This window comes from Larimichthys crocea, chromosome VIII (genome assembly GCF_000972845.2).
Source record: "Larimichthys crocea isolate SSNF chromosome VIII, L_crocea_2.0, whole genome shotgun sequence".
Taxonomy (NCBI): domain Eukaryota; kingdom Metazoa; phylum Chordata; class Actinopteri; family Sciaenidae; genus Larimichthys; species Larimichthys crocea.
The window spans coordinates 30,242,589-30,264,483 of record NC_040018.1 but is presented as its reverse complement, the minus strand read 5'-3'; the positions used below and the strand labels follow the sequence as shown (position 1 = coordinate 30,264,483).

At 41.1% G+C, this 21,895-nt stretch overlaps 2 protein-coding genes across 3 annotated transcripts; one reads left to right on the top strand and one right to left on the bottom strand.

The window, feature by feature from the left end:
- Window positions 1-105: 105 nt before the first annotated feature.
- On the bottom strand, window positions 106-10,405 carry LOC104929620 (very-long-chain (3R)-3-hydroxyacyl-CoA dehydratase). The gene is made up of 12 exons (XM_027281910.1): window positions 10,324-10,405; window positions 10,127-10,252; window positions 7,610-7,655; window positions 7,365-7,438; window positions 6,733-6,897; window positions 6,097-6,145; window positions 5,883-5,993; window positions 4,090-4,217; window positions 3,387-3,499; window positions 3,073-3,179; window positions 2,489-2,620; window positions 106-1,932 (listed from the first exon to the last, which is right to left on the bottom strand). Exons 2-12 carry the CDS (start codon window positions 10,229-10,231, stop codon window positions 1,856-1,858), a joined length of 1,107 nt encoding a protein of 368 aa, XP_027137711.1. The 5' UTR covers window positions 10,232-10,252; window positions 10,324-10,405; the 3' UTR covers window positions 106-1,855.
- A 3,104-nt stretch (window positions 10,406-13,509) lies between these two features.
- slc67a1 (solute carrier family 67 member 1) lies at window positions 13,510-21,577 on the top strand. 2 transcript variants are annotated; one of them, XM_027281845.1, is made up of 11 exons: window positions 13,510-13,872; window positions 15,369-15,466; window positions 15,557-15,702; window positions 15,906-16,038; window positions 17,605-17,717; window positions 18,350-18,460; window positions 19,155-19,255; window positions 19,354-19,455; window positions 20,762-20,882; window positions 21,026-21,251; window positions 21,366-21,577. In XM_027281845.1, the coding sequence occupies exons 1-10, from the start codon at window positions 13,720-13,722 to the stop codon at window positions 21,211-21,213; spliced, it is 1,266 nt and encodes a 421-aa protein (XP_027137646.1). In that variant the 5' UTR covers window positions 13,510-13,719; the 3' UTR covers window positions 21,214-21,251; window positions 21,366-21,577. The 2 variants fall into 2 exon arrangements, with proteins under 2 accessions (XP_027137646.1, XP_019113542.1); XM_019257997.2 differs by having other exon boundaries at window positions 13,511-13,872; window positions 21,026-21,577.
- The last annotated feature ends 318 nt before the right edge of the window (window positions 21,578-21,895 follow it).

Sequence of the window (21,895 nt, the reverse complement as noted above, 5' to 3'; positions counted from 1 at the left end):
GTGTGTTTGCATGTTCCTGCTGCTCACGCATGTGTTCGCTCTGTAACCATGTCTGAAGCATAAACTGATGAACACAAAAACATGTGACCTCACAACAGGAAGAGGAACTCTGATGTTTTTTTTATTTTTATCAGGAAATCATGATTGTGATTTACAAACGAAGCATTTTGAAATGTCTGAATCAATCAATCACATCTTTAAAAAAATCAATCTGAAACAAACAAATGAAAAAAACAAACAAATAACAAATAAATACAGAAACAAACGAAGAGAGAGAGAGAGAGAGAGAGAAGGCTCCAAGGTGAACAGACAAAGACAAGGAGGTCGGCTCAGTTCAGTTTACACTGATGCCTTTCTTCATTTCACTGTGATTGAAACCGTCTCATAAGTTTTTATGAACCTTTAAACTTCCTCCTGTTCTGCACAGTCACAGGAAGTGAGAGAAGATCGACGTGTGACGACCTCACAGGACCAGAAGAAAAAAAACTTTTTATGGGCATGAGGTATGAGCACAGGTCAGTGTGTGTGTGTGTGTGTGTGTGTGTGTGTGTGTGTGTGTGTAAATATTTCCGTATACACTGATTTGCATGAGTTTGTTGATATTCAAAGCGGTCTGAGAAGAACAAAGATTTCAATCGGAGCCACAGTGTTTCCATGCCGAGTAAACTAGTAAACTAGAAACTAGTAAACTAGAAACAGTAAACTAGAAAACTAGAAACTAGTAAACTAGTAAACTAGAAACTAGTAAACTAGAAACTAGTAAACTAGAAAACTAGTAAACTAGAAACTAGTAAACTAGAAACTAGTAAACTAGAAACTAGAAACTAGTAAACTAGAAACTAGTAAACCATGCCGAGGCCTCTGACATCATTTCTATCAGCTCGTGGAAGTCGACTCGTGTGAACTTCACATCGCTGCTGATCCATTTTCCAACAATCTGCAAGTTCAAACCAACGTGCACGGACTCCAGACTGTCGTCAAATGTTCGGACATTAAAACAAACGTCGTGACACTTCCTTCAACAATATAACATAATGACATGTGAAGGTTAATAAACGGTCACTGTGAAGTTCATGTGTTAAATGAGGATGAGGACCTCCATTTTAGAAATAATGTAAAAATATAAACGTAGTGAAAACTGGTTTTCTAACGGACACGTAACGGACTGCTCGTGTCTCCAACATGAAAATCAGCAGAACCATCTCAAACAAAGTGAAAGAAGTCTTTAAACAGTGATGCAGACACACACACAACTCAAACTCACAGTATAAAGCACTGGATGGACCCGTACAGCAGGGGTCATCAACCGGAGGCCCGAGGGCCACATCAGGCCCGTCAGAGCTTCACACCCGGGGCCGCAGAATATTAAAGGATCCAGAAAAAAAACGTCCTAAAAGCGTCGACCTGACTTATCGGACAACTCTGATCCATCAAGTTTGGCATCGTTTGGTGACGGACTGCCTAAACTTTCTGTTGAAATGTTCCAAATACTCGATGAACTATCTGTAAATTACTTTAATGAACTCCTCAGCGAGCTTCCTTGGCTCTTTGGTGGAGCTCTGACATTGATCACATCGATACAGACGAATACATTTGAACTAATTAGGCCCAATAAATGTTATGATGACACGGTGTACCTCTGCTGTACACGTCAGGCCAGGTGCTTCAGCGGGATTTACAGGATTTGGTCTGGAGAAGGTGAACAGTTCACTCAGTGTGTGTGTGTGTGTGTGTGTGTGTGTGTGTGTGTGTGTGTGTGTGTGTGTAGGAAGGCAATCAGAGGAAAAGGAGTGAGCTGCTTCGTCTTGGAGTGGACTGCAGTTCAGAGGGTGCACAATAAAAAGGCGCTGATCACTTAGTGGACTTTCCTTTTCTTCGAGCGGTATCGTCGCCGCCGCTGCTTGTACAGGTGCCGGAAGTTGATGAAGAGTCCTGCAGAGGAGAGAGAACATCTGTCAGCATGAAGCTCCACGTCTGTGTGAGTAACGACAGCAGCAGCAACAATAACGGATCAACACGTACGAGTCGATAAAGAATCGCAGAAAACATCCAGTGCTGGATTTATTTCACAAAAAGACGCTGCAGGACACGAGGACACGTTCATGCTCAGCTTCACGGCGTCCGTCTCGTGAAGCTGCAGCGTTTATGAACTTCACTGCACATTCACTCGCAGACAGACTAAGCTGCTGTCGCTTTACTAACCCGAACATTAAAGAAGCTGTTTCATCACAGCCGTCACAGCTCTGATACGTGACCAAAAACCTTTTCACCGGGATATGTTAGACAGAACAAACACGGACACAGACGTCCCATCAGATGTCCTTTGGTAATACACTTCATCATTAACAACCTCCATATGAACAGATGATGTTTTTAATATGAAGCATTACCTGCTGTGCTCATAATCGTTCATTAGTGTTATTCAGTGACATGAATTTATTTCTAATAATAACATAGTAAGAGTCTGAAGTTTGTCAGTGTTTCTCACCCAGGAACATGAGGACCAGGTAGAGCTGCAGCGTGTAGGAGAAGCTCAGAGAGTGTCCGAGCAGAGCGGGGAGGGGGAAGCTGAACAGGAGGGTCTCATCGAAGATCGGCAGGGACTGGATCACGGCCACAGCTGGAAACAAGACCACAACACACACACACACACACACACACACACACCATCAGCACAGAACACACACACCATCAGCACACACACACAATCAGCAAACACACACCATCAGTACAGAACACACACACCATCAACACAGAACACACACACACACACACCATCAGCACACAACACACACACCATCAGCACACACACACCATCAGCACAGAACACACACACCATCAGTACAGAACACACACACCATCAGCACACATACACACACACACACCATCAGCACAGAACACACACGCACACACACACACACACACACGCACACACACACGCACACACACGCACACACACACGCACGCACACACACACACACACACACACACACACACACACACACACACACACACACACACACACACACACACAACAACGCCGTCAGCTTTGATTCGCACTAACTCGCTGACCTTCAGCCACGACTCCCAGCGGGTACAGAGGGATCCACAGGCTGTACCTCAACCACGTCAACAGCTTCCACTCTGTGCCGATGCAGGCCAGCATGTAGAACGGATACCTGAGGAGGAGGAGGAGGAGGAGGAAGAGGAGGAGGAAGAGGAGAAAAAAAAACGAGGAGGAGGAGGAGCAGGAGGAGGAGGAGGAGGGAGAGGAGGAGGAAGAGGAGGAAGAGGAGGACGAGGAGGAGGAGGAGGAGGAGCAGATGTTACAGCAGTAGAAACACACACGTTTCTTTGCAGAGAGGAGGACGGAGATCCGAGCTCACCTGAAGATCTCGATGGTGCTCCACAGGTAGAAGACGAAGAAGACGACAGATTTGTTCTGCATCTCCTCCAGACTGCCGAAGATGACGAACAGGATGACGTTCCTGCCGGCCACCTGCAGCACGACACGGCACGACACAGCATGACACAGCAGAATACAGACCGGTTAATGAAATCAAAATAGTTAGTATTAAATATAGTCGTGGGAAAATGTATTTTAGCATCATCTCGACTAAAACGAGCAGATTTCATGCAGGAACATCTGCCTTCACATGCTGATCTCTGTACCTGCACCACAGAGACCACTGAGACACAGATCTGTCCCCGAACACGCAGGGACGAGACCACTGAGAGATTTATAGACAATTAGAGGCGGTGATGTGGTCTCAGTGTTTTTTAATTAGCTGTGAACAGGAAATGGTTGCCTGAGAGACGACTCTTTATAGAGCAGCAGGAGGAAGTGACAATCAGAGAATGAAGCCCGAGCAGCAGAAGCTCCGATACTCCATACTGTCTTTTTTATTCTTCTCTGAGATGGGATACTGAAGACGACGTTAGGCCAGCTGAAGGACAGCTCAGTCATTTCTTCCTCTTTAGGAAGGCAAGAAGCTTCTGGATTTGAACCCAGCAGCCAGCTGGGACTAGAACTCTTCTGTGGGTCAGTTATGGTGAATAAATGACAGCGTGTCATCTTCAGGGTCTCACCTGTATCATAGCAGGAAAGAATCCAGTCTTAACCAGACCCAGCAGCGGGTTGATGACCTCCAGCACGGCCATCATCTGACAGAAGTACATCATGTCGGCCGTGGTGTGGAAGGTATCGTAGAAGGAATCTGTGGACAGACATAAAGAGACGCATAATAATAATAATCCATAATCCTCATCATTTGCAAAACAAATCCCTGCTGTGTGCTCGTGTTCCTGTTTCTATTCAAACGAGCTCGTCACAAACAAACACACACTCTGTCTCTGTGTTCTCTTTATGTGGCTGCTGCGTGCTGCACATTGTGTCTGTCTCTGTTCTGCATAAACATTCACCCAAAAATTCATTAATTAGTCCATAACATTCAAAAGCTATTACAGAGTACAATCCGTTTAGTTTGATTGTCTTTATTTTTTTATCCATCTGCCAACTCTGCTTTCACAGCCAGTGTCTTTGTCTCCACTCCATTTGTGTATTTGATGTAGTGAACAAAGCACAGAATAATGTGAAAATATGAAATGTTTCATGTCTCTGTGAGCAGAAAATACTGACTGACTGACTGACTGACTGACTGACTGACTGACTGACTAAAATATGGTTATTAATGATCTAAAACCAGGAGACTTTGTTGAGACTTTGTTGTTTGGTCAGGTGACTGTCTGTCTAGCAAAGTCGGGTGGTGCGAGGGGTGGAGGCTTGTCTCTTTTTTGTTCGGTTTGTAAAGTAAATGGTAGAAACTAAGTAAACTAGAAACTAGTAAACTAGTAAACTAGAAACTAGTAAACTAGAAACTAGAAACTAGTAAACTAGAAATGAGTAAACTAGAAACTAGTGAACTAGAAACTAGAAACTAGAAACTAGTAAACTAAAAACTAGTAAACTAGAAACTAGTAAACTAGAAACTAGTAAACTAGAAACTAGTAAACTAGAAATTAGAAACTAGTAAACTAGAAACTAGTAAACTAGAAATGAGTAAACTAGTAAACTAGTAAACTAGAAACTAGTAAACTAGTAAACTAGAACTAGAAAGTTTATTAAGTTTGGACTTCTACCCGTTGGAGGCATCACCAGCAGTGGACAGAATCAAACAGAATTTTATGATACAACATTTTACAACAATGCTCATTGTCCAGACAAAAGGCAGACAGCATGGTGGACAGGTCGGACAGACGGGTTGTAAATACACCTGGAGATTAGCCAAACAACAGGTGATCAGTTAAATTATTACCCAGACTGCCTGCAGTAAACATCGCGGATCAGACAGACACACAGCACCTGTACTGTATGTGCACTGTCCTTTTGGTCCATCTATATGGATGGATGTACCGCTGCACGTTCACTCAGTGGGATTATAGAGCAGGATCAAATCACCAGTTTTTGTTCACGTCTGCACTCCTGTCTATGCATGCTCTCTCCCTGAACATTAATATATTAAGACTCATTTCAGAGAAACCTCTGACCTAAAACTGCCTCGGAAAAACCTCTTTCCTGCCACAAATACTGATGAGCTACACGTAACGTAAAGCCCAGTAAGAAAGGAGGAAGTGGTTAGAAGTTTAAACTTATGAACTGATGTGTCAGATTTTAAAAGTGCTACAGCCGCCTCAGCACCCCGGCCTCCAGCAAAGCCATGAAAATAAAATAACATTAATTTTACAGCTTCAGCAACAAAGCGTCCATCAGATTTAATCTACATGTAACCGAGTGGCCGCACTGCAGGTCCAATCTTTGTCTCACAGGATTGACCAAAGACCAAATCACTGTGTTACACTCTAAACCTTCATTTTTTACAAACCTTGACCAAGTATGAAGAGGCGAACAGTCATGTTGACAAAGATCCAGGAGAATCCCAGGAACTGCACCAGGTTGTACATGAACAGGTAGCCTCTCTTCAGCCCGAGGTACGCTGAGGAGACAGGAACAGGAAGACGAGTCAGACGAGAGACAGACAGACGCTAACGTGGCTGAAAGAGTTTTGAAACGTTTGCAGGTGAAGAGCTCGGACTCACGGTCTTTACGAACTCTCGACTCCACGCTGATCCTGTTGATCTTCTCCTCCTGAAAGAAATCACACGTCGTCTTTGTTACACTGCTGAATATGAATTATGATCGCTCAAATTTCACATAATATAAAGTACAGTACATCTGACCGCTACCTTGAAATAGAAAAGCACAAACTTCATTTTAATTAAAGAAATTAAAGAAAATGAATGACCAGGAGACTTTTCAGAACAAAAGAACCAAAAACACTTTTAGCTGAAACACTCTTTGTTTGCGGAGCGGATCAGACGATGACACGACTCCTTGACTTGTTTTCATGTAAAACACGTTATATTGAATGATTTAGAGAAACATACAGATCATTCCAGGAACAGCCGCTGTTTGTCCAGAGTTTTTACATTAACTGTCAGGCAGCGTATTTAAAACTGCATCTGTCCAAAATGCAAAGTTTTATGGGCTGGCTGTGCGATGCTGTGCATGAGAAGAACCTCGGGCTAAAAAAAGCTTCACACAAGCCTCTGTTGTTTTTTTTCCCTAGAAGCGTGCACCTGTTTACACCCACAGAGACAGTTTGGATTCATTTGCCTTCACAACAAACTAATGACGTGTTTGCATCAACAGGTACACATGGTTTTAATCTGTACCTTAGCCTGAAGCTCCATCTCGGCGTCGGACTCGTCCAGCCAGCGGTCGAAGTCGGGGGCCAGGAACAGAGGCTTCTTCTCCTGCAGCGTCAGCCGGTCCCACCAGCGCTCCACCTGCTTCTTGATCTTGATGTCCACCTGACGCTGGGTGGACCTGTGGCTGACCTGAAAACACAGGATTAGAAAAATGATACAATGTCTCTTAATGCTATCCTGAAATAATACTATCAACATCTAATATGTCGGCCCGTGTCGTAGCAGCTAATCAAGCCTCAGTTCATCAGGGACGAGCTTTTCAATCACTTGGACTTGGACAACGTTTGATTTGATTTGTAGCCGGGACGCTCGCTCAGTCAGCAGCATGACGCATGACCCTGCAGCCCTTCATGGACTCCAGTCAGATAAAATCATATGAAATGTGCCGTTAAAAAAGGATGGAATTATTTTATTTGTTTTCAAAAATTCACGTCCAGTTATCTTTCAGGTGTGGACCTGACACTAAAATTAACACAATAACACAATCAGAGATAATTCATATGAGTTCAAGTTGAACCATGTTACAATGAAAGAAAAACAAATAGACTTTAATATAATAATCACACGGAGGTGACAGATGAATAAAAGATGAATACCTCGGGGCGAACGGCTTCCAGGAACTCCAAACTGAACTCGTATTCGTTATCTCCTTTAGCTCCATGGCCCTGCGCTGTGGAACAACATGAAGACACATCACAACAATATTCAGCTTCATGTTTTAAATATTATTCAGCAACTGATCTCATCAACATTTCTACATGCTTTAAACTCATGTCAAAGTTTCCTTTGTTTCTTTAAGGCACGTTCGATCTTTTCTTTATGCATCGACGTGAAAACCAACCTCTGAACTGAAGCGTGTTGTTTTCTTGCAGGCTGATGTCGAGATTCTGAAAAACACAAAAAAAAGGAAATCATCACAAGCAACTCCGACACGAGCGCACACATCGGACAAAACTACGAGGTGGAGATTAAAGGATAAGCCCGGTGATATATTAAGTTCCTCTACTACACCTACTACAACCGCTTTGTCTCATCATGAACAGAATCCACAGTTACTGCAAAACAAAATGTCTTTCCAATAGTTTATTTTCATTAGAAACTTTGTAGTTTGATAAGTTGAGAACTGATTTATTCTATTTTACAGAAATAGACTGTAAAGAAGAGACTCCTCTGCGTACCCTTAGAGGGAGTTTGCAGACCACCGGAGGGACTCGTACCATAGTTTGAGGACCAGTGGCAGAGAGAATCTCAGGTTTCAGCTTCTGTCAGTAAAAAATGGACACCCAAATCTGTCCTCCATCTCCTGCTTCCCGGCTAAACATCAGCTCTCTGTAACAGTGAATTAAGGCGTCCCCGCTCTTAACCCTGCATAACTTTAAGCCTTAATATAATGTGAACAGGTGAGTTGTATATAAATTCACCCTCAGTACAGTTGTCATGAACGGGGAAATTAGCTACAGAGACCAAAACTGTTTTTTGTACCAGGCTGTAAACATGTTTATTTCTGCTGTGAAGTTGGACATTTGGACATGGGGACTTATGGAGACTGACTCACTTCTGGAGCCAGCATCAAGTGGACGTTAGAGGAACTGCAGCTTTTAAGCCCAAAAAGTCAATCCTGAATTTAACTGGCAACCAATGAAAGGAGGCGTATGACGTATCTGACGTATGTTTGGAGAGAGCAGGACTGTGTGTGTGGGTTTTTGGACCACAATGGAGGTCTATGTCACAGATGAATAAAGACACAGTGTGTCAGGGTTCAGCCACACACACGAGATTTGTTAACAGGATCAACTTATTGTTGGTTTTGGTTTGGAAAAATGTAAAATATGACGAGACTTATCCTCCAATCAGCAGCCAGTTGATCAGAGGTGTGTGTGTGTGTGTGTGTGTGTGTGTGTGTCATGACAGCTGTTTTCTGTCGGCCGTCTCAGTTATCGTTAAGTCATTCTCCAAAGAGGCTAAACAAGATCCAGAGCAACCATTAAAAGTCATGCATCTTTTATAAGACATTTGTCTAACAGACGCAGGACGAGGAGACGAAGAAGAAGAAGAAGAAGAACCTGTATTTCATGTTACTAATGCAAACACAGCCTGCACAGTGAGATCAGACGAAGATATAACTCACATATTTCTTCATACAGGTTCTTTATTACAGAGCTGCGTGCTCTCTTCACATGAGATTAATCTAAGGAAGTCGGGTCGGTAAGTGCAGAAATAGGAAGTCACCCCTGAGCTGTCACTACCAGCTGTCACACATCACGAGTCACTGTGAAAACGATCAGGGCGGATTAACAACTTAAAAACTATCATTTATTATTTTAACTAACTGTATTACGTCATACATGCAAGAAAACGTAGTTACAGCATGTTCTCCACTGTTTCTGAATGTGCGACACACCTACAAACAAATTTAAAACTATATTTATTTGAATACTTTAACATTTGAATATTGTTTGTTATCTTGACTTGAAACTGTGAGATGACATGAAGTGGAACAAGAGAACATACATTTTCTTAAATGTGTAATGTCATATAAAGTTTAAATGATCATGAATTTAACAGCTTGTCTTACTTTGCTTCATGAGCTGAAATAAAACTTGTCTTGGAGTTGAGCACACTCACGTTTTTTAAAAGGCAGCAGTTCAACTTAAGACTTAAAGTTAAACCAAGTTTTAAAAAAAACAAATAAAATAAAATAATATAAATAAAACTGTATTACATTAAGTCAGGTTAAAAATAATAAAATAATCAAACTAAAAATAAAATAAAATAAAATTAATTTAAGCTGTATTACATTAAGCCAAGTAAAAAAAAATAAATAAATAAAAATAATTAAATTAAGATGTAATACATTAAGCCAAGTTAAAATATAAAAATAAAAAATAAAATAAATAAAATAAAATGTTTGTTTGTTTGTTTTGCTGTATTACATTAAACCAGATAAAATAATAATAAAATAAATAAAAAAAATAAAAAATTAATTAGCTGACACATTAAAATCTGCTAACTCACGAAGTTTAATTGATAATTAATAACTTATTATGTTAAGTGGGAGTAAAATTATAGAAATAAATTATTAGAATATGATACATTTATTAAAAGAGAGCAAACCGTTTTACAACGTTTTGTTGCTGTTTTCGTCATTTAGGGTCTAAAGAAAGACTAAAAATATATTTAAATAAAATATATAAATACTAGTTTTGGTCTGTTTTCTTTCATTGTTCAAAAATAGACGTTCAGGTCGAGTTAGCAGCCTCGTAGCATCACTTATAACCTCGGCTAACCGTGTGATAACGTTACACTAACGTTACTACACGGTTTAAAACACGTTATTCTGCTGGAGGTCCGGACTCACCGAGGCATCGCTCAGCTCCACCCGGAGGAAGATGTCTCCGTGCCGCTGAGCCCAGTACACATGCGGGGTGAGGGTCTGCATCGTCACGCTGCTGCTGGAGGACATCTACATGCCACAGGAAGATCTCTACAAGGATGGAGACAAGACTCAGAGTCCTCAAAGTCCTCACCTGTCCTCAAAGTCCTCACAGTCCTCACCTGTCTCAGCTGACAACCCCCCTGCAAACACTGCACAGGGGACGTGAGGCGATGATGGGGCGTACATCCGGGAGGAGGTCCTAAACACGGACTTCAAAATAAGAGCGACGCTTCCAAAATAAAAGTCCTCAAAGACTATGAACAAAAATATATTAAAATTGTAATAATAATGTGTTTTTTAGCCACTGAAAAAAAAGCAAAACTGAAGTAGGTTTCACTTTTATTGTCCAGACTTTGCTCTCAGTGTACGTACACAGATCTGGACATAAATACAACTAAAGAACAATAAACATGCAGATATTAATATATATATAAAGATCTACCTGTGATTTATCAACTAAAACTTTAGAAGCTTCATAACAGTCAAATTCATGGCTGAGATGTTGTATTAGAGCACATTGCATTGTACCTAATGTGAATGTGAAAAACACACCAGCTGCAGCTGAATGCATCATGTTGTTGTTGTTGTTGTTGTTGTTGTTATCACAGCTGACAGGTGACCTGTAACATGTATGATGTGTGTTATATGTGCTACATGACACCTACATGTTGTAAGCTGTGCTGCAATAAGTTAGAGCCTGCACTTAAATTCACTTTATTACAAGTCAAAGTGCTCAGCACTGCAGCCAAATGTGCTTATGTCATTGTTGTGCATGTTACATAAGTGGTAGAGGAAGTACACAGACCTTCTACTGAAGTAAAAGTACTAATACAACACTGTAAAAATACTCTACCTGCATTCAAAATGTTGTGTGATCAGGAATATGCACATAAAGTATTAAAGATAAGTAAAACAACTGTTAAATACTATTATATCTGATCTAATTAGATTGTTATTACAGGATTTTACTGTTTGGTTGCTGAGGTGGCCTTTTATTTTGAACTATTTAGTATAAATGTGTAACTAAAGATTATTTTCTCTGTGAATTTATTGATTGTTTGGTTTGTGAAAGTTCTGAAATTACTGAGAAGTGCCGTTAAAATTACCCCAAAGGTCCAAAGTGACACCTTCACCAGCAGTGCAAACCTCAACATGATTACTTATTCTTTAAATTATTCAAATCTTTAAAGCAACACTGCATTGAAATGAGTATTTTTACGATTTAGCACCCCCAGTTTCAGAGTGTTATCCCGCTGTGTTTTTTTGGCCACTAAAAAAGCAAAACTGAAGTATGCACACTGGAGGTTTCACTTCTCAGAATCAGAATTACTTTTATTGTCCAGACTTCACTTTGCTCTAATACAGGTAAAAAACAATAAACTACCACGTACAGATATAAATATATATAAATATGTAGATCTACCTGTGACTTGTCAACAAAAACTGAAACACTATAAGCTTCTTAACAGACAAATTCATGGCTGAGTTGTTGTATTAGAGCACATTGCATTGTATAAGCGTAACTAATGAAGTGGCCAGTTGGTGTACATACTGTATATATATCAACATTAACATTTGTAGGTGTAATAAGAATAAGATAATAGTGAAACAGTGCAGAGTGCAAAGGATGCTAAAATACATCTGCTTTGTGTAGCAGGTTGCTTTATTAGCATGTGCAGATTTTATATTACATGTTTAGAAAAACAGTGAGAATAAATAATTTACAGCTGGAACAGATGTTTGTTTGTTCCTGACACTGTGTGTCGGCTGTTAACTGTTAATCAGACTAACGGCCTGTGGGAACAAACTGTTCTTGTGTCTGTTTGTCTGCAGCTCTTTCCAGAGGGGAGAAGTTGAAACAGGTTGTCCAGGATGTGATGGATCTGCTTTTTCCTCCCTGCTTCCTGAATCTGGATCCTGAATGAAGGGCAGGTCGGCACCAGTGATTTTCTCTGCAGTCCTGACTGTCCTCCAGGGCCCCTAGCTTGGAAACCACTACAAAAAGTATTTACATTGTTTGGGTGTCTTCGTTAACATTGTCTCCAGGTTCATCTTACTCCTCCTTGTCTTCAGGCTCATCCTCCACCCATCTCCTCACACATTTAAGTGGTTTCTGTTTATACACAACAAAATGACTTTAGTCGAAGATGCAAACATGCTAAACACAAACTTTGTAAAATGGTGCAATTTCAAATCTTTGGGTCAGATGTTATTCATAAATACTGGAACAAATCGTCCTCTGACCTCTGTATCAGCAGGATATTAAACATGTGTTACCTCTTGGATTCGGCCACAGGAGGGAGGCAAGAGACTGCTTTGTGAAATCTGACCTGCCGTTTGGATACAGATATACCCTGTGATGGTTTTCTGTAACAGCATTCTGTAATATGCGTAATAATTTAACTCATATTAGCATAATATCAGCTTACTAAAGATAGGGTAGTCATAATCAGTCACATATTTATGTGAACAGTGTTAATCACTAACCTCTGCACCACAGGGCCACCTCCTTTATAATACAATTTGCACATTAAAAGGTGAAGTGTGTATTCATTTTCAGAATAAGGCAGACGTGGTATATAATATCTATAACTATATTTTCATGCATTTTTATGTTTTATGTTTTTGTCATGTCCCTTGTCTTTTAAACTGTTCGTATGTCTATAGCTGTATGTACACCTGAGAGCAAGAGTCAAACTCCTCGTGTGTGTGTGTGTGTGTGTGTGTGTGTGGTGTGTGTGTGTGTGTTTATCCTCTTTCATAGGCTGCTGAGGTTACTGAGTGTTAATGTGACTGTGACCTGAAAATATGCAGTTCATTTGCATCATTTGTTCAATCAAATCAATTCTCCTACGATTACTTATAATATACTTATAGCTAGCAAACTTTATTTATAAAGCACAGTTACAATACCAATAAACTTTTGATCTCTCCCCACATATCGTCATCTTCGGGCTCCCTGAAGACGATAACCGTCGTCTCCTCCACTGACTAACTAAGTGCACACTGATGTCAGTTATAATTTTATAATTTTATTCAGTATAATATTCAGTAAGAGGTGTTCCAGTTTAATTTTACAATAAGTGGCAATGTTGATTTTTTTATTTGATTCTCTTTAACTGTTGCCTCGTTTGAACCCGGCTCAGGTCTTTCTGTGTACAGTGTGCACGTTCTCCAGGTACACACACCTGTCAGTAATTCTGATTTAACCTGTGTCACCATTGAATCGAACGGCAAAGTCTTAAAAGTACGACATTAACAGGAGGTTCTTGAACGCATCACTACATATATAGAACTTCCCGGTGGTGCGTTCAGGTTCATAACCGTTCACACTCTAACCGCTGGTTCGCTCGCTAACAACATGCAGCCGCCTCGGTAACGCCTCCCTGTCGCCTCTCTCCGGCTCCAAAGTACAAATAACATCAGGTTGGCCGGTTTGTGTGAGAGTTCACCGGGCTACAGGTGATTCCTCCACCGTCTCCAAACGTTGAGTTCCCGTTTCAGGTGAAAACAAAATGAGACGAGCAGCAGGAGAAGAAGCACCGCCCGGGGCTCCGGGTCCCTCACCGGAGGAAGAGCAACGAAAGAAGGCGACGGTGATCCACGTCGTTTATTTAATCGCTGCTTTGGACATCACGTGGATGTTTTTACAGTTTTCTGTCACCCCGGTAAGTGTTTCTGTTGCGTCAGAGCAGCGAAGCTGAGATTTCCGTGCCGGCCGTGAATGTGAAAAACACACCAGCTGCAGCTGAATGCATCATGATGTTGTTGTTGTTGTTGTTGTTGTTGTTGTTGTTGTTGTTGTTGTTGTTATCACAGCTGACCTGTAACATGTATGATGTGTGTTATATGTGCTACATGAAGTTAGAGCCTGCACTTAAATTCACTTTATCACAAGTCAAAGTGCTCAGCACTGCAGCCAAATGTGCTTATGTCATTGTTGTGCATGTTACATAAGTGGTAGAGGAAGTACACAGACCTTCTACTGAAGTAAAAGTACTAATACAACACTGTAAAAACACTCTATCTGCATTGAAAATGTTGTGTGATCAGGAATATGCACATAAAGTATTAAACAATAAAGTAAAACAACTGTTAAATACTATTATATCTGATCTAATTAGATTATTATTACAGGATTTTACTGTTTGGTTGCTGAGGTGGCGTTTTATTTTGAACTAATTTAGTATATGATTATTTCCTCTGTGAATTTATTGATTGTTTGGTTTGTGAAAGTTCTGAAATTAGTGAGAAATGCCGTTAAAATTACCCCAAAAGTCCAAAGTGACACCTTTACCAGCAGTGCAAACCTCAACATGATTACTTATTCTTTAAATTATTCAAATCTTTGCATTGAAATGGGTATTTTTACAATTTAGCACCTCCAGTTTCAGAGTGGAAACTCTCCAACCACTGAAAGCTTCTTGCTCGCTCACTCTCTCCCTTTCCCTCCGTCAACGTCCTCTTCGCTCTCTTCTCCTCTGCCATTATGTCCATAGAGGCTGCTGAGCCCGGTTATTTGCCCAGCTCCTGTTCTGGCACGACATTAGCTCCACTCCCTACTATTTCTGCCATCAAATGCCTCCACCGCTCCGATCACCACAGCCTCCACCTTCCTCAAATTTGCCTAAAAGTCACATTCATCAGCTGATAACGCTTTAATCAATTACATGTTTACGTCATGTGGCAGCTCCTGGAAAAGGCAAAAGAACTGATACAGAGCAATTAAAATATATTCATGATATGAATGTGGGATCATTTTTCAGGTCACAAAGCGTACATTTATTATTTCTCTGAATTCTCTCAGTCTTTGAATGTCAGAAATCTTTGAATTTTCTGGATTGTGGACGGTGAGATTCAGAAATTCATTCAAACTGTGTGTGGACAAACGCTGCTCAAAGTGCTGAACCTCGCCCCGGCCTTGATGCGAACACCCGAGCCTCTTTCATAGCTGATCATGATACTATTGCTACATAACAATGAGCCTGTTCACCTTGGGGAATGATGCAAACAGGGTTTTTTTGGAACATGTTGCAGGCATAAAATATCTTGTCTTCAATTGAATATAAGTCCAACAGGATTAACAGCAAACATTTTACACAGTGTCCAAACTATTTTGTACATATATTAACATGTGATGTGTTGTCATTGTGTGTCTCTGTAGTATTTGGCAAAGAAACTCGGCTTCGACACCTTGTGGTTTGGTTATTTGCAAACCACGGTAGGTGTCATCCAGCTGATTGGGGGTCCAATGTTTGGAAGGTAACACAAAACATCACTGTTAATGACGCGTCTGTGTGCAGATTTTGATTGATGCATCACTGAACGTGTTTTTTTTGTTGTTGTTGGAAGGTTTGCAGATCTTTTCGGAGCACGACTCGCCTTGTCTCTGTCTTGTTCTGCAACAATAGTTTTCTTTCTGCTGCTGGCCATCGCAAATCATCCTGCCATGCTGTTCATACACAAACTCCCCACAATCTTCATGCATGTCCTGCCTGGTAAGCAGCTGAATCAAACCTGGATTATTATTTGGTATAAATTTGTCATTCATTGTTATTTATTCCTTCCTTCCGTCAGCAGTTATGACATATTTGATCGAGTATTTGGTCCAAAAACATCCATTATTCTGATTGATTTTTTATTTATTATCCTGATGCGGTTTCGGCTCACCTTTATTTTTTCATCCTTCTCCTGTCTGCAGCGTGTCAGATGGTCGTCGCCGACCTGTCAGAACCTGAAAACTGTGCGGATGCTTTATCCAAACTTGGTTTGTGTTTTGGCATCGGTATGATAACTGGCTCCACGTTAGGCGGCCATCTGATCACACGCTATGGGTGAGTGTTACTGTATGTTTTTTTGTTTTTTTGTGTGAGTCTAGATTGAGTGATGGGGTTGTATGTGGGGTTTCACGAGTCCTCTCTCTTAGACTGTAACAAATAACCGGTAAACTAAATAACAGTAATTTACACACAAACACAAACTGAAACAAACAGATTAGATGAATATGTAAAGTCATTGTAGTTAGTGTAGGGAGTGGATGAGTAAATATGTACTGTATGGATGTTGTGCTGTGAAAACAAAGCAAACAAACGCCACAAAGCAAAGGTATGTAGGGTGAGGCAGTCCGCCAAAGACCGGCTGCTGCTCTGGTTTTCTGCATGGAGCAGATCTCACACTGCTGCTGAGCCTTGGTTACACTGCCTGCTTGCCTAGCTCCTGTTCTGGCACGACATCAGCCATGCTTTCTGTCAGCATTCACCTGAAAACCTGTAAACCTCCTCTTCTTCTTCTTCCTGGTGGTCCAAAACACCTGTGGTACAACTCCGGTGCTCTGAGCTCACAGTCCAGGCAGCCCGGCTAACAAACGGAGCTAACAGCAGCTACAGTTGGCAGCAGTTTACTTCACTGTCCATCAGGAAACTCTGTAAATCACAGAGAGTTGAGGCGGAGCAGTGGCATTACACCAGACTCTGCGTTCCCCCTCTATAGTGTTTTAGCATCCTTCAGTTTATTGTTTTGTTTTTTTACGACACAAAACTTCATGTTTTTTAACCACTTCTGTTACGGGAATCTTTAAGAAAAACTCTTGAGTAAGGAGGACTGGAGTCAAAGTATCAAAGTTTAAGTTAAATTTATTATTGTTGTACAAGAAGGAGCGTTTAACTGAGCAACACACAAAATGGGTTACAGAGAAAAGGCTCCTCGAGGAGCTCTAACAGTTGGTTCTGTTACATCTTTCTCAAAATGGGCTGTCTCGGACACCTCCCACCTGATACAGATAATATCATAACATTCCTTTTTGGTTTTCTGCTCAGTAATGAACATTATGTATCAAGATGACACGTCTCAGGCCTGTTTCTCCTGTCCTTGAACTACTGATCTACAATTATCTCTCCCTGCCAGCCTCAGCAAAACACATTGCAGGACAGGAAACACACATTATATAGTTAAAACATCTGAACCCCAGTATAATCCTAATTTTTATAACAGCTTCCAACAACTGAAAACTTTCTGCTATGGAGAAAAAAAGCAGTTGTCACCTCTGCACACTACCAAACAGCTGACAGACAAAGTCAAACCAAACGAAACATTTATTTTAAACCAGAGCCTAAAGGAGAGTCAATATTTAAGTCTATTTTGTTTGGTGAGTTTAAAAATGAATGTTTAAGTTGCTCCTTGCCTGCTGGGTGTACAAACTCTTCATAAAGTGATAATATGTCAGTATGTAGTTCACAGCTTGTTCTGCTGCCCCCAAGTGGCCGAAAAAATAAATTCTAATGACTTTAACCAAACAGAAATGATGATCGACTTTAGTCGTTTTAATGTGTGTTAGACTTAACAAACCTAACATGTGTATAGAAGTATTCATCCACCTAACACTTCACTTTTGTATTTCCCAGGGAGACATTTACTGCATGTGTTGGTGCTGCGGGGAGCGCCTTCAGTTTACTGTTGGTTTTAAAGTTTATCCCAAAAACTACCAAAACTCAAGCTGCAGCAGCCGACACACACAGTAAGACACACCGCCGTCTTGTAAAACTCTGACGTTCTCAATGCTGAGATGTTCATATAATGACTTTTCCTACAATCCCAGACAGACATCTGATATGTGACAAAGTATGTAAATCACATAGTGTATGTAAATGCCTTTGTTTATACATTCCGGTGATGCATCTCTCTTAGGCTTCAATAAAACTGTGACGTCCAGAGCAGAGCATTTGAACGCTGGTATACGTGCATGTGGGAACATAATGTTGGTCTGCATCATTGCAGTACTAACAAATGCAAACTTAATAACAAAACTATACTCATTACACGATGCTGAAGACGTCCCCACAGTCATTTAAATCAAAGTTTGAGCTCGCTGTCCCTCAAAAAACATCTTCAGCGAATCCTGCAGCTACCACTTGAAGCTACAAATCTAAAAATTAGATAGAGCAAGTGCAAAAACAACAATTTAAACATCAGTACAGTTCAGTGTTTACAGCAGTATAATGTTCTGTGTCCCACTGACGAACATTCAGAAACAGGTGCAGTGATCAAAATCTTTTTTTTTCTGTGTGTTGTTCGTGTTAGAGATGTCTGACAGTATTTTGTTTGTTCGCTCATCCTCAGTTTGATTCTCTCTCTTTCAATCTGCTGCAGGCGAGAACACAAACAAGTCTGTATTCAGTGTGGGAGAGATCACAAGACTGATGAAGTTTCCAGGTGTGGTGCGGACCTTTGCCGTAAAAATAGTTGCAGGTTTGCCGTCAGGTGAGTTAACGTGTGTCGATATCCGTTCTTATAGTTTTTTAATTCTTCCATCAGAGTTGTCTATGAAGGCCTGATGTGTGACCTGATCTTGAAGGAGTTCCCGTACGTGCTGAGCACTCGTTGGCTGCTTTTCCTCCAATCTGCAGTCCAGCTCATCCCGAACCATCTCAGTTAGTTTTAGCTCTGGTGATTGTGGAGGTCAGGTCATGTGATGCAGCACTCCATCACCCTCCTTCTTGGTCAAACAGCCCTCACAGAGCCTGGTGGTGTGTTTGGGGTCATAGTCCTGTTGGAAACCAAATGATGGTCCCACTAAGCTCAAACTAGATATGACGGCATGTCGCTGAAGAATGCTGTGGTGGCCATGCAGGCCTTGAATTTTTAATTCAGCACCCCAACACCATCAGACCTCTTCCTCCATGGTTCAGGGTGGGAACCACACATGCAGACACCATCTGTTTACCTTCACTGCATCTCACAAAGACACACGATGGAATCAAAAATCCAGAGCAGATCCATTTCCACCAGTCTGATGTCTACTCATTGTGTTTCACACAGTCTCATCTGAACAGCTGATGTTGAGATGTGTCTGCTGCTTGAACTCTGTGAAGCTGGGTCCAAACCGTTGACTGGTTCTGCACGTTCGGAGGCACAAATATTCCACATTTTGTTTAAGCTCTCGTTCTTTCCGAAGGTATTTTCCAAGTGATGTTCTCCATCATTGCGCTGGACTTCTTTAAGCTGCAACCCGAGCAGAACGGCTATCTGATGGCGTATTTTGGCATAGTCAACATGGTGAGTGTGACGCAGACTGAAACACGAGACGAGTTGATGATGACGATGGTATCAGACTGTGAGACGAGGTCCGTAAAACCTGGATGCTTGTTGTTCAGTTCATTCAGGGAGGAGTGATGGGCCCGCTGACGGCGAGGTTCACTGAGAACTATTTGCTGGTTCTGTCCGTCGGAGTTGCTTCTTTGGTGGGACTGGCTCAGGTACACACACAGACACACACAGAAACACACACTCCAGACCTATTTAAAGGATCTCTAAAGAAAACAGCTTTGTTTTAACTCAACCTTTCTTTTTTCATCTTTCCTCGTTTCTCATTCCTGTTTTTTTTATTTCAGTTTTTATTTCCTACCTTCTTCCTTCATTTAGTTTTTCTTTAACTGATCTGAAAGTGTTGAGATCCTGACCTCTACTCTTTACTTTACTCTACCACATCTGATAGAACATTTTACTGCTTGGTTTCTTTTACTAACATGTTTGATATTTGCCTTAAAACTGTTTGACGTATATGATGAGAAACAGGTTTCCGACCACACAGCAGGTGTGTACTGAATATATATATATATATATATATATATTGGTTGACATAACGAAGCATTTGAAGGACGTAACTGCTGCTGTTATATATCTGTAGATGTGGCACTATATATTATTTTCTGAATGATTTTGTTAAAGACAAGAGACAGAGTGAAACGTGTTAAACTTAAATGTTCACAGACTTTGCATCACTCATAATAAGTCATGTTTACTGTCCACTGACATCACATTGTCATAAAAAAACATTTGTATGTAACTTTTATTGGTCCTTTTTTCTTTTTTAAATGTTTTGGCCCCCGGGCATCTTCACATTGTCAAATCTGGCCCCCTTTAAAGTTTGTACACCCCTGGTGTAGATGGATCTATCTACAGTGTTCAGTTGACTGACAGCTTGATGGGAGAGCAGCATTAATATCACATATTTCTGTGCTGCTAGTATGCCCAGTACATCGCTCCACCTGAGTCCCACCACCAGTCAGACTTCCACTGCAGCCATCGCATCTTCTCTGAAAGTCGCTTTGGATAAAAGCGTCAGCTAAATGACTAAATGAAAATGTGAATAACTATTTATTCAGGGATTGACAGTAACAGTGTGTGTGCCCTCCCATTTATCCATCCTGTTCTTTCTATATGACTGGAGGCATGTTCAGAAATATTTAGAAGGTATTAAAAAGGTATTAAAAGGTATTAAATTTAAGCTCAGGGTTCCTGCATAAAGCCTGTTATTATTTCACAGAGCACTGGTCTCCTGCAGTTTGTGATGGTTTCTGAAACTATGACACAGCCCCACCTCGAATATTTTTCACCGGCTGCCACTGCTTCATTATGTAACTTGTGTTACTGCTCCCCACCCAAAGTTAGACCAAAGTTAGCTTCTTCCTCTGGAGACCATGAATGTTTGTGTGGACTGATGAAACGAGTCCTCAGCTGTGTCACTTTGACTCTGACGTGTGTGTTTGTGTCTTTCTTCAGGCTTACATGCAGAACGTGTTCCAGCTCTGCCTCACCATCGTCCCCATGATGTTTTCTCTCAGCGTGTTTAACGTCATCACAGACACCATGCTCACCAAGAGCGTCCCGTCCACCGACACAGGTGACGAGTTATATCATCTTAAAGTCTGTGAATCTTGTGAATCACCTCGGTAGTGTGACGTTAAATGAGAATCAATAAGAGCAAAATGAACATTTAAGTTAAAATATAGTTGTTTATTCATCTCACTTTGCTCTCATGTGCAGGCACGATGATGGGGCTGTGTGCATCCGTCCAGTCTCTGCTCCGCACAGTTGGACCGACTGTCGGCGGCTTCCTGTACGTGAACTACGGCCTTCCCTCTATAGGCTTAACCCAGTTTGTTGTGAACACCGCCGTGTTCGCGTACCTGCTGCGACCTCACCTGAAGAAGACACCTGAGCGACGGGAATGAAGTGTCTTTAAAAGTCTGTCCATGAGCGAACAGAGGAGGTGGAAATCAATGTTTTCTGATTCAAAGCACAATCGTTCCTGCAGCTGCACGTGTCTGAAGTTCTCCGTCCATCGCGGTCGTTTACATGATGAGATGTGGTCGTTTCATTCCAGTTCTTCGTTACTCTGCTTCACCTGTGGAGCTGGAGGTTCAGGAACAAACCACTAGATGGAAGCAAATCCTGTTTTACCTGCTGATGTTTCCAGGATTCATCCAATCTACATCACTCCTACGTGAACATAGTTATATGAGAACAAATACTAATTTGTAATGGAAGTTTATTTTTTATAAATTTGTCATTTGTTTTTCATTAAACCTTTAAAAATAATCAGTTTTTATACATTTATTTTTTATTTGCAGGCAGACGCTTCATCTTAAAGGTCCAGTGTTTGGCAGAAATGGAATATAATATTTACAACTGTTTTCATTCGTGTCCAGTCACCTGGAAATATGAATCATTATGACTTATATGTCTACAGACACAGTAGGTCATCTTCCACGTGGTCCGCCATGCTTCTACAGTAGCCCAGAATGGACAAACTCAACACTGGAAGAAGAGCATGAAGCGATGGGGCAGCTACACGCTGAACCTGTAAAGAGCTGCTGCTGTGCGCCAAACTAGTTTCATATCTGGAAACCCAGA

Excerpts from the sequence above, each read along its gene's own strand:
- slc67a1 (XM_027281845.1), top strand. The coding sequence starts at position 13,720 with ATGAGACGAGCAGCAGGAGAAGAAGCACCGCCCGGGGCTCCGGGTCCC. Across the intron at positions 13,873-15,368 it reads TACAGTTTTCTGTCACCCCG|TATTTGGCAAAGAAACTCGG; the intron begins GTAAGTGTTTCT and ends GTGTCTCTGTAG. Across the intron at positions 19,256-19,353 it reads ATTTTGGCATAGTCAACATG|TTCATTCAGGGAGGAGTGAT; the intron begins GTGAGTGTGACG and ends CTTGTTGTTCAG.
- LOC104929620 (XM_027281910.1), bottom strand. The coding sequence starts at position 10,231 with ATGTCCTCCAGCAGCAGCGTGACGATGCAGACCCTCACCCCGCATGTG. Across the intron at positions 3,180-3,386 it reads AGCACCATCGAGATCTTCAG|GTATCCGTTCTACATGCTGG; the intron begins GTGAGCTCGGAT and ends CCTCCTCCTCAG. Across the intron at positions 2,621-3,072 it reads GCTGGGAGTCGTGGCTGAAG|CTGTGGCCGTGATCCAGTCC; the intron begins GTCAGCGAGTTA and ends TCTTGTTTCCAG.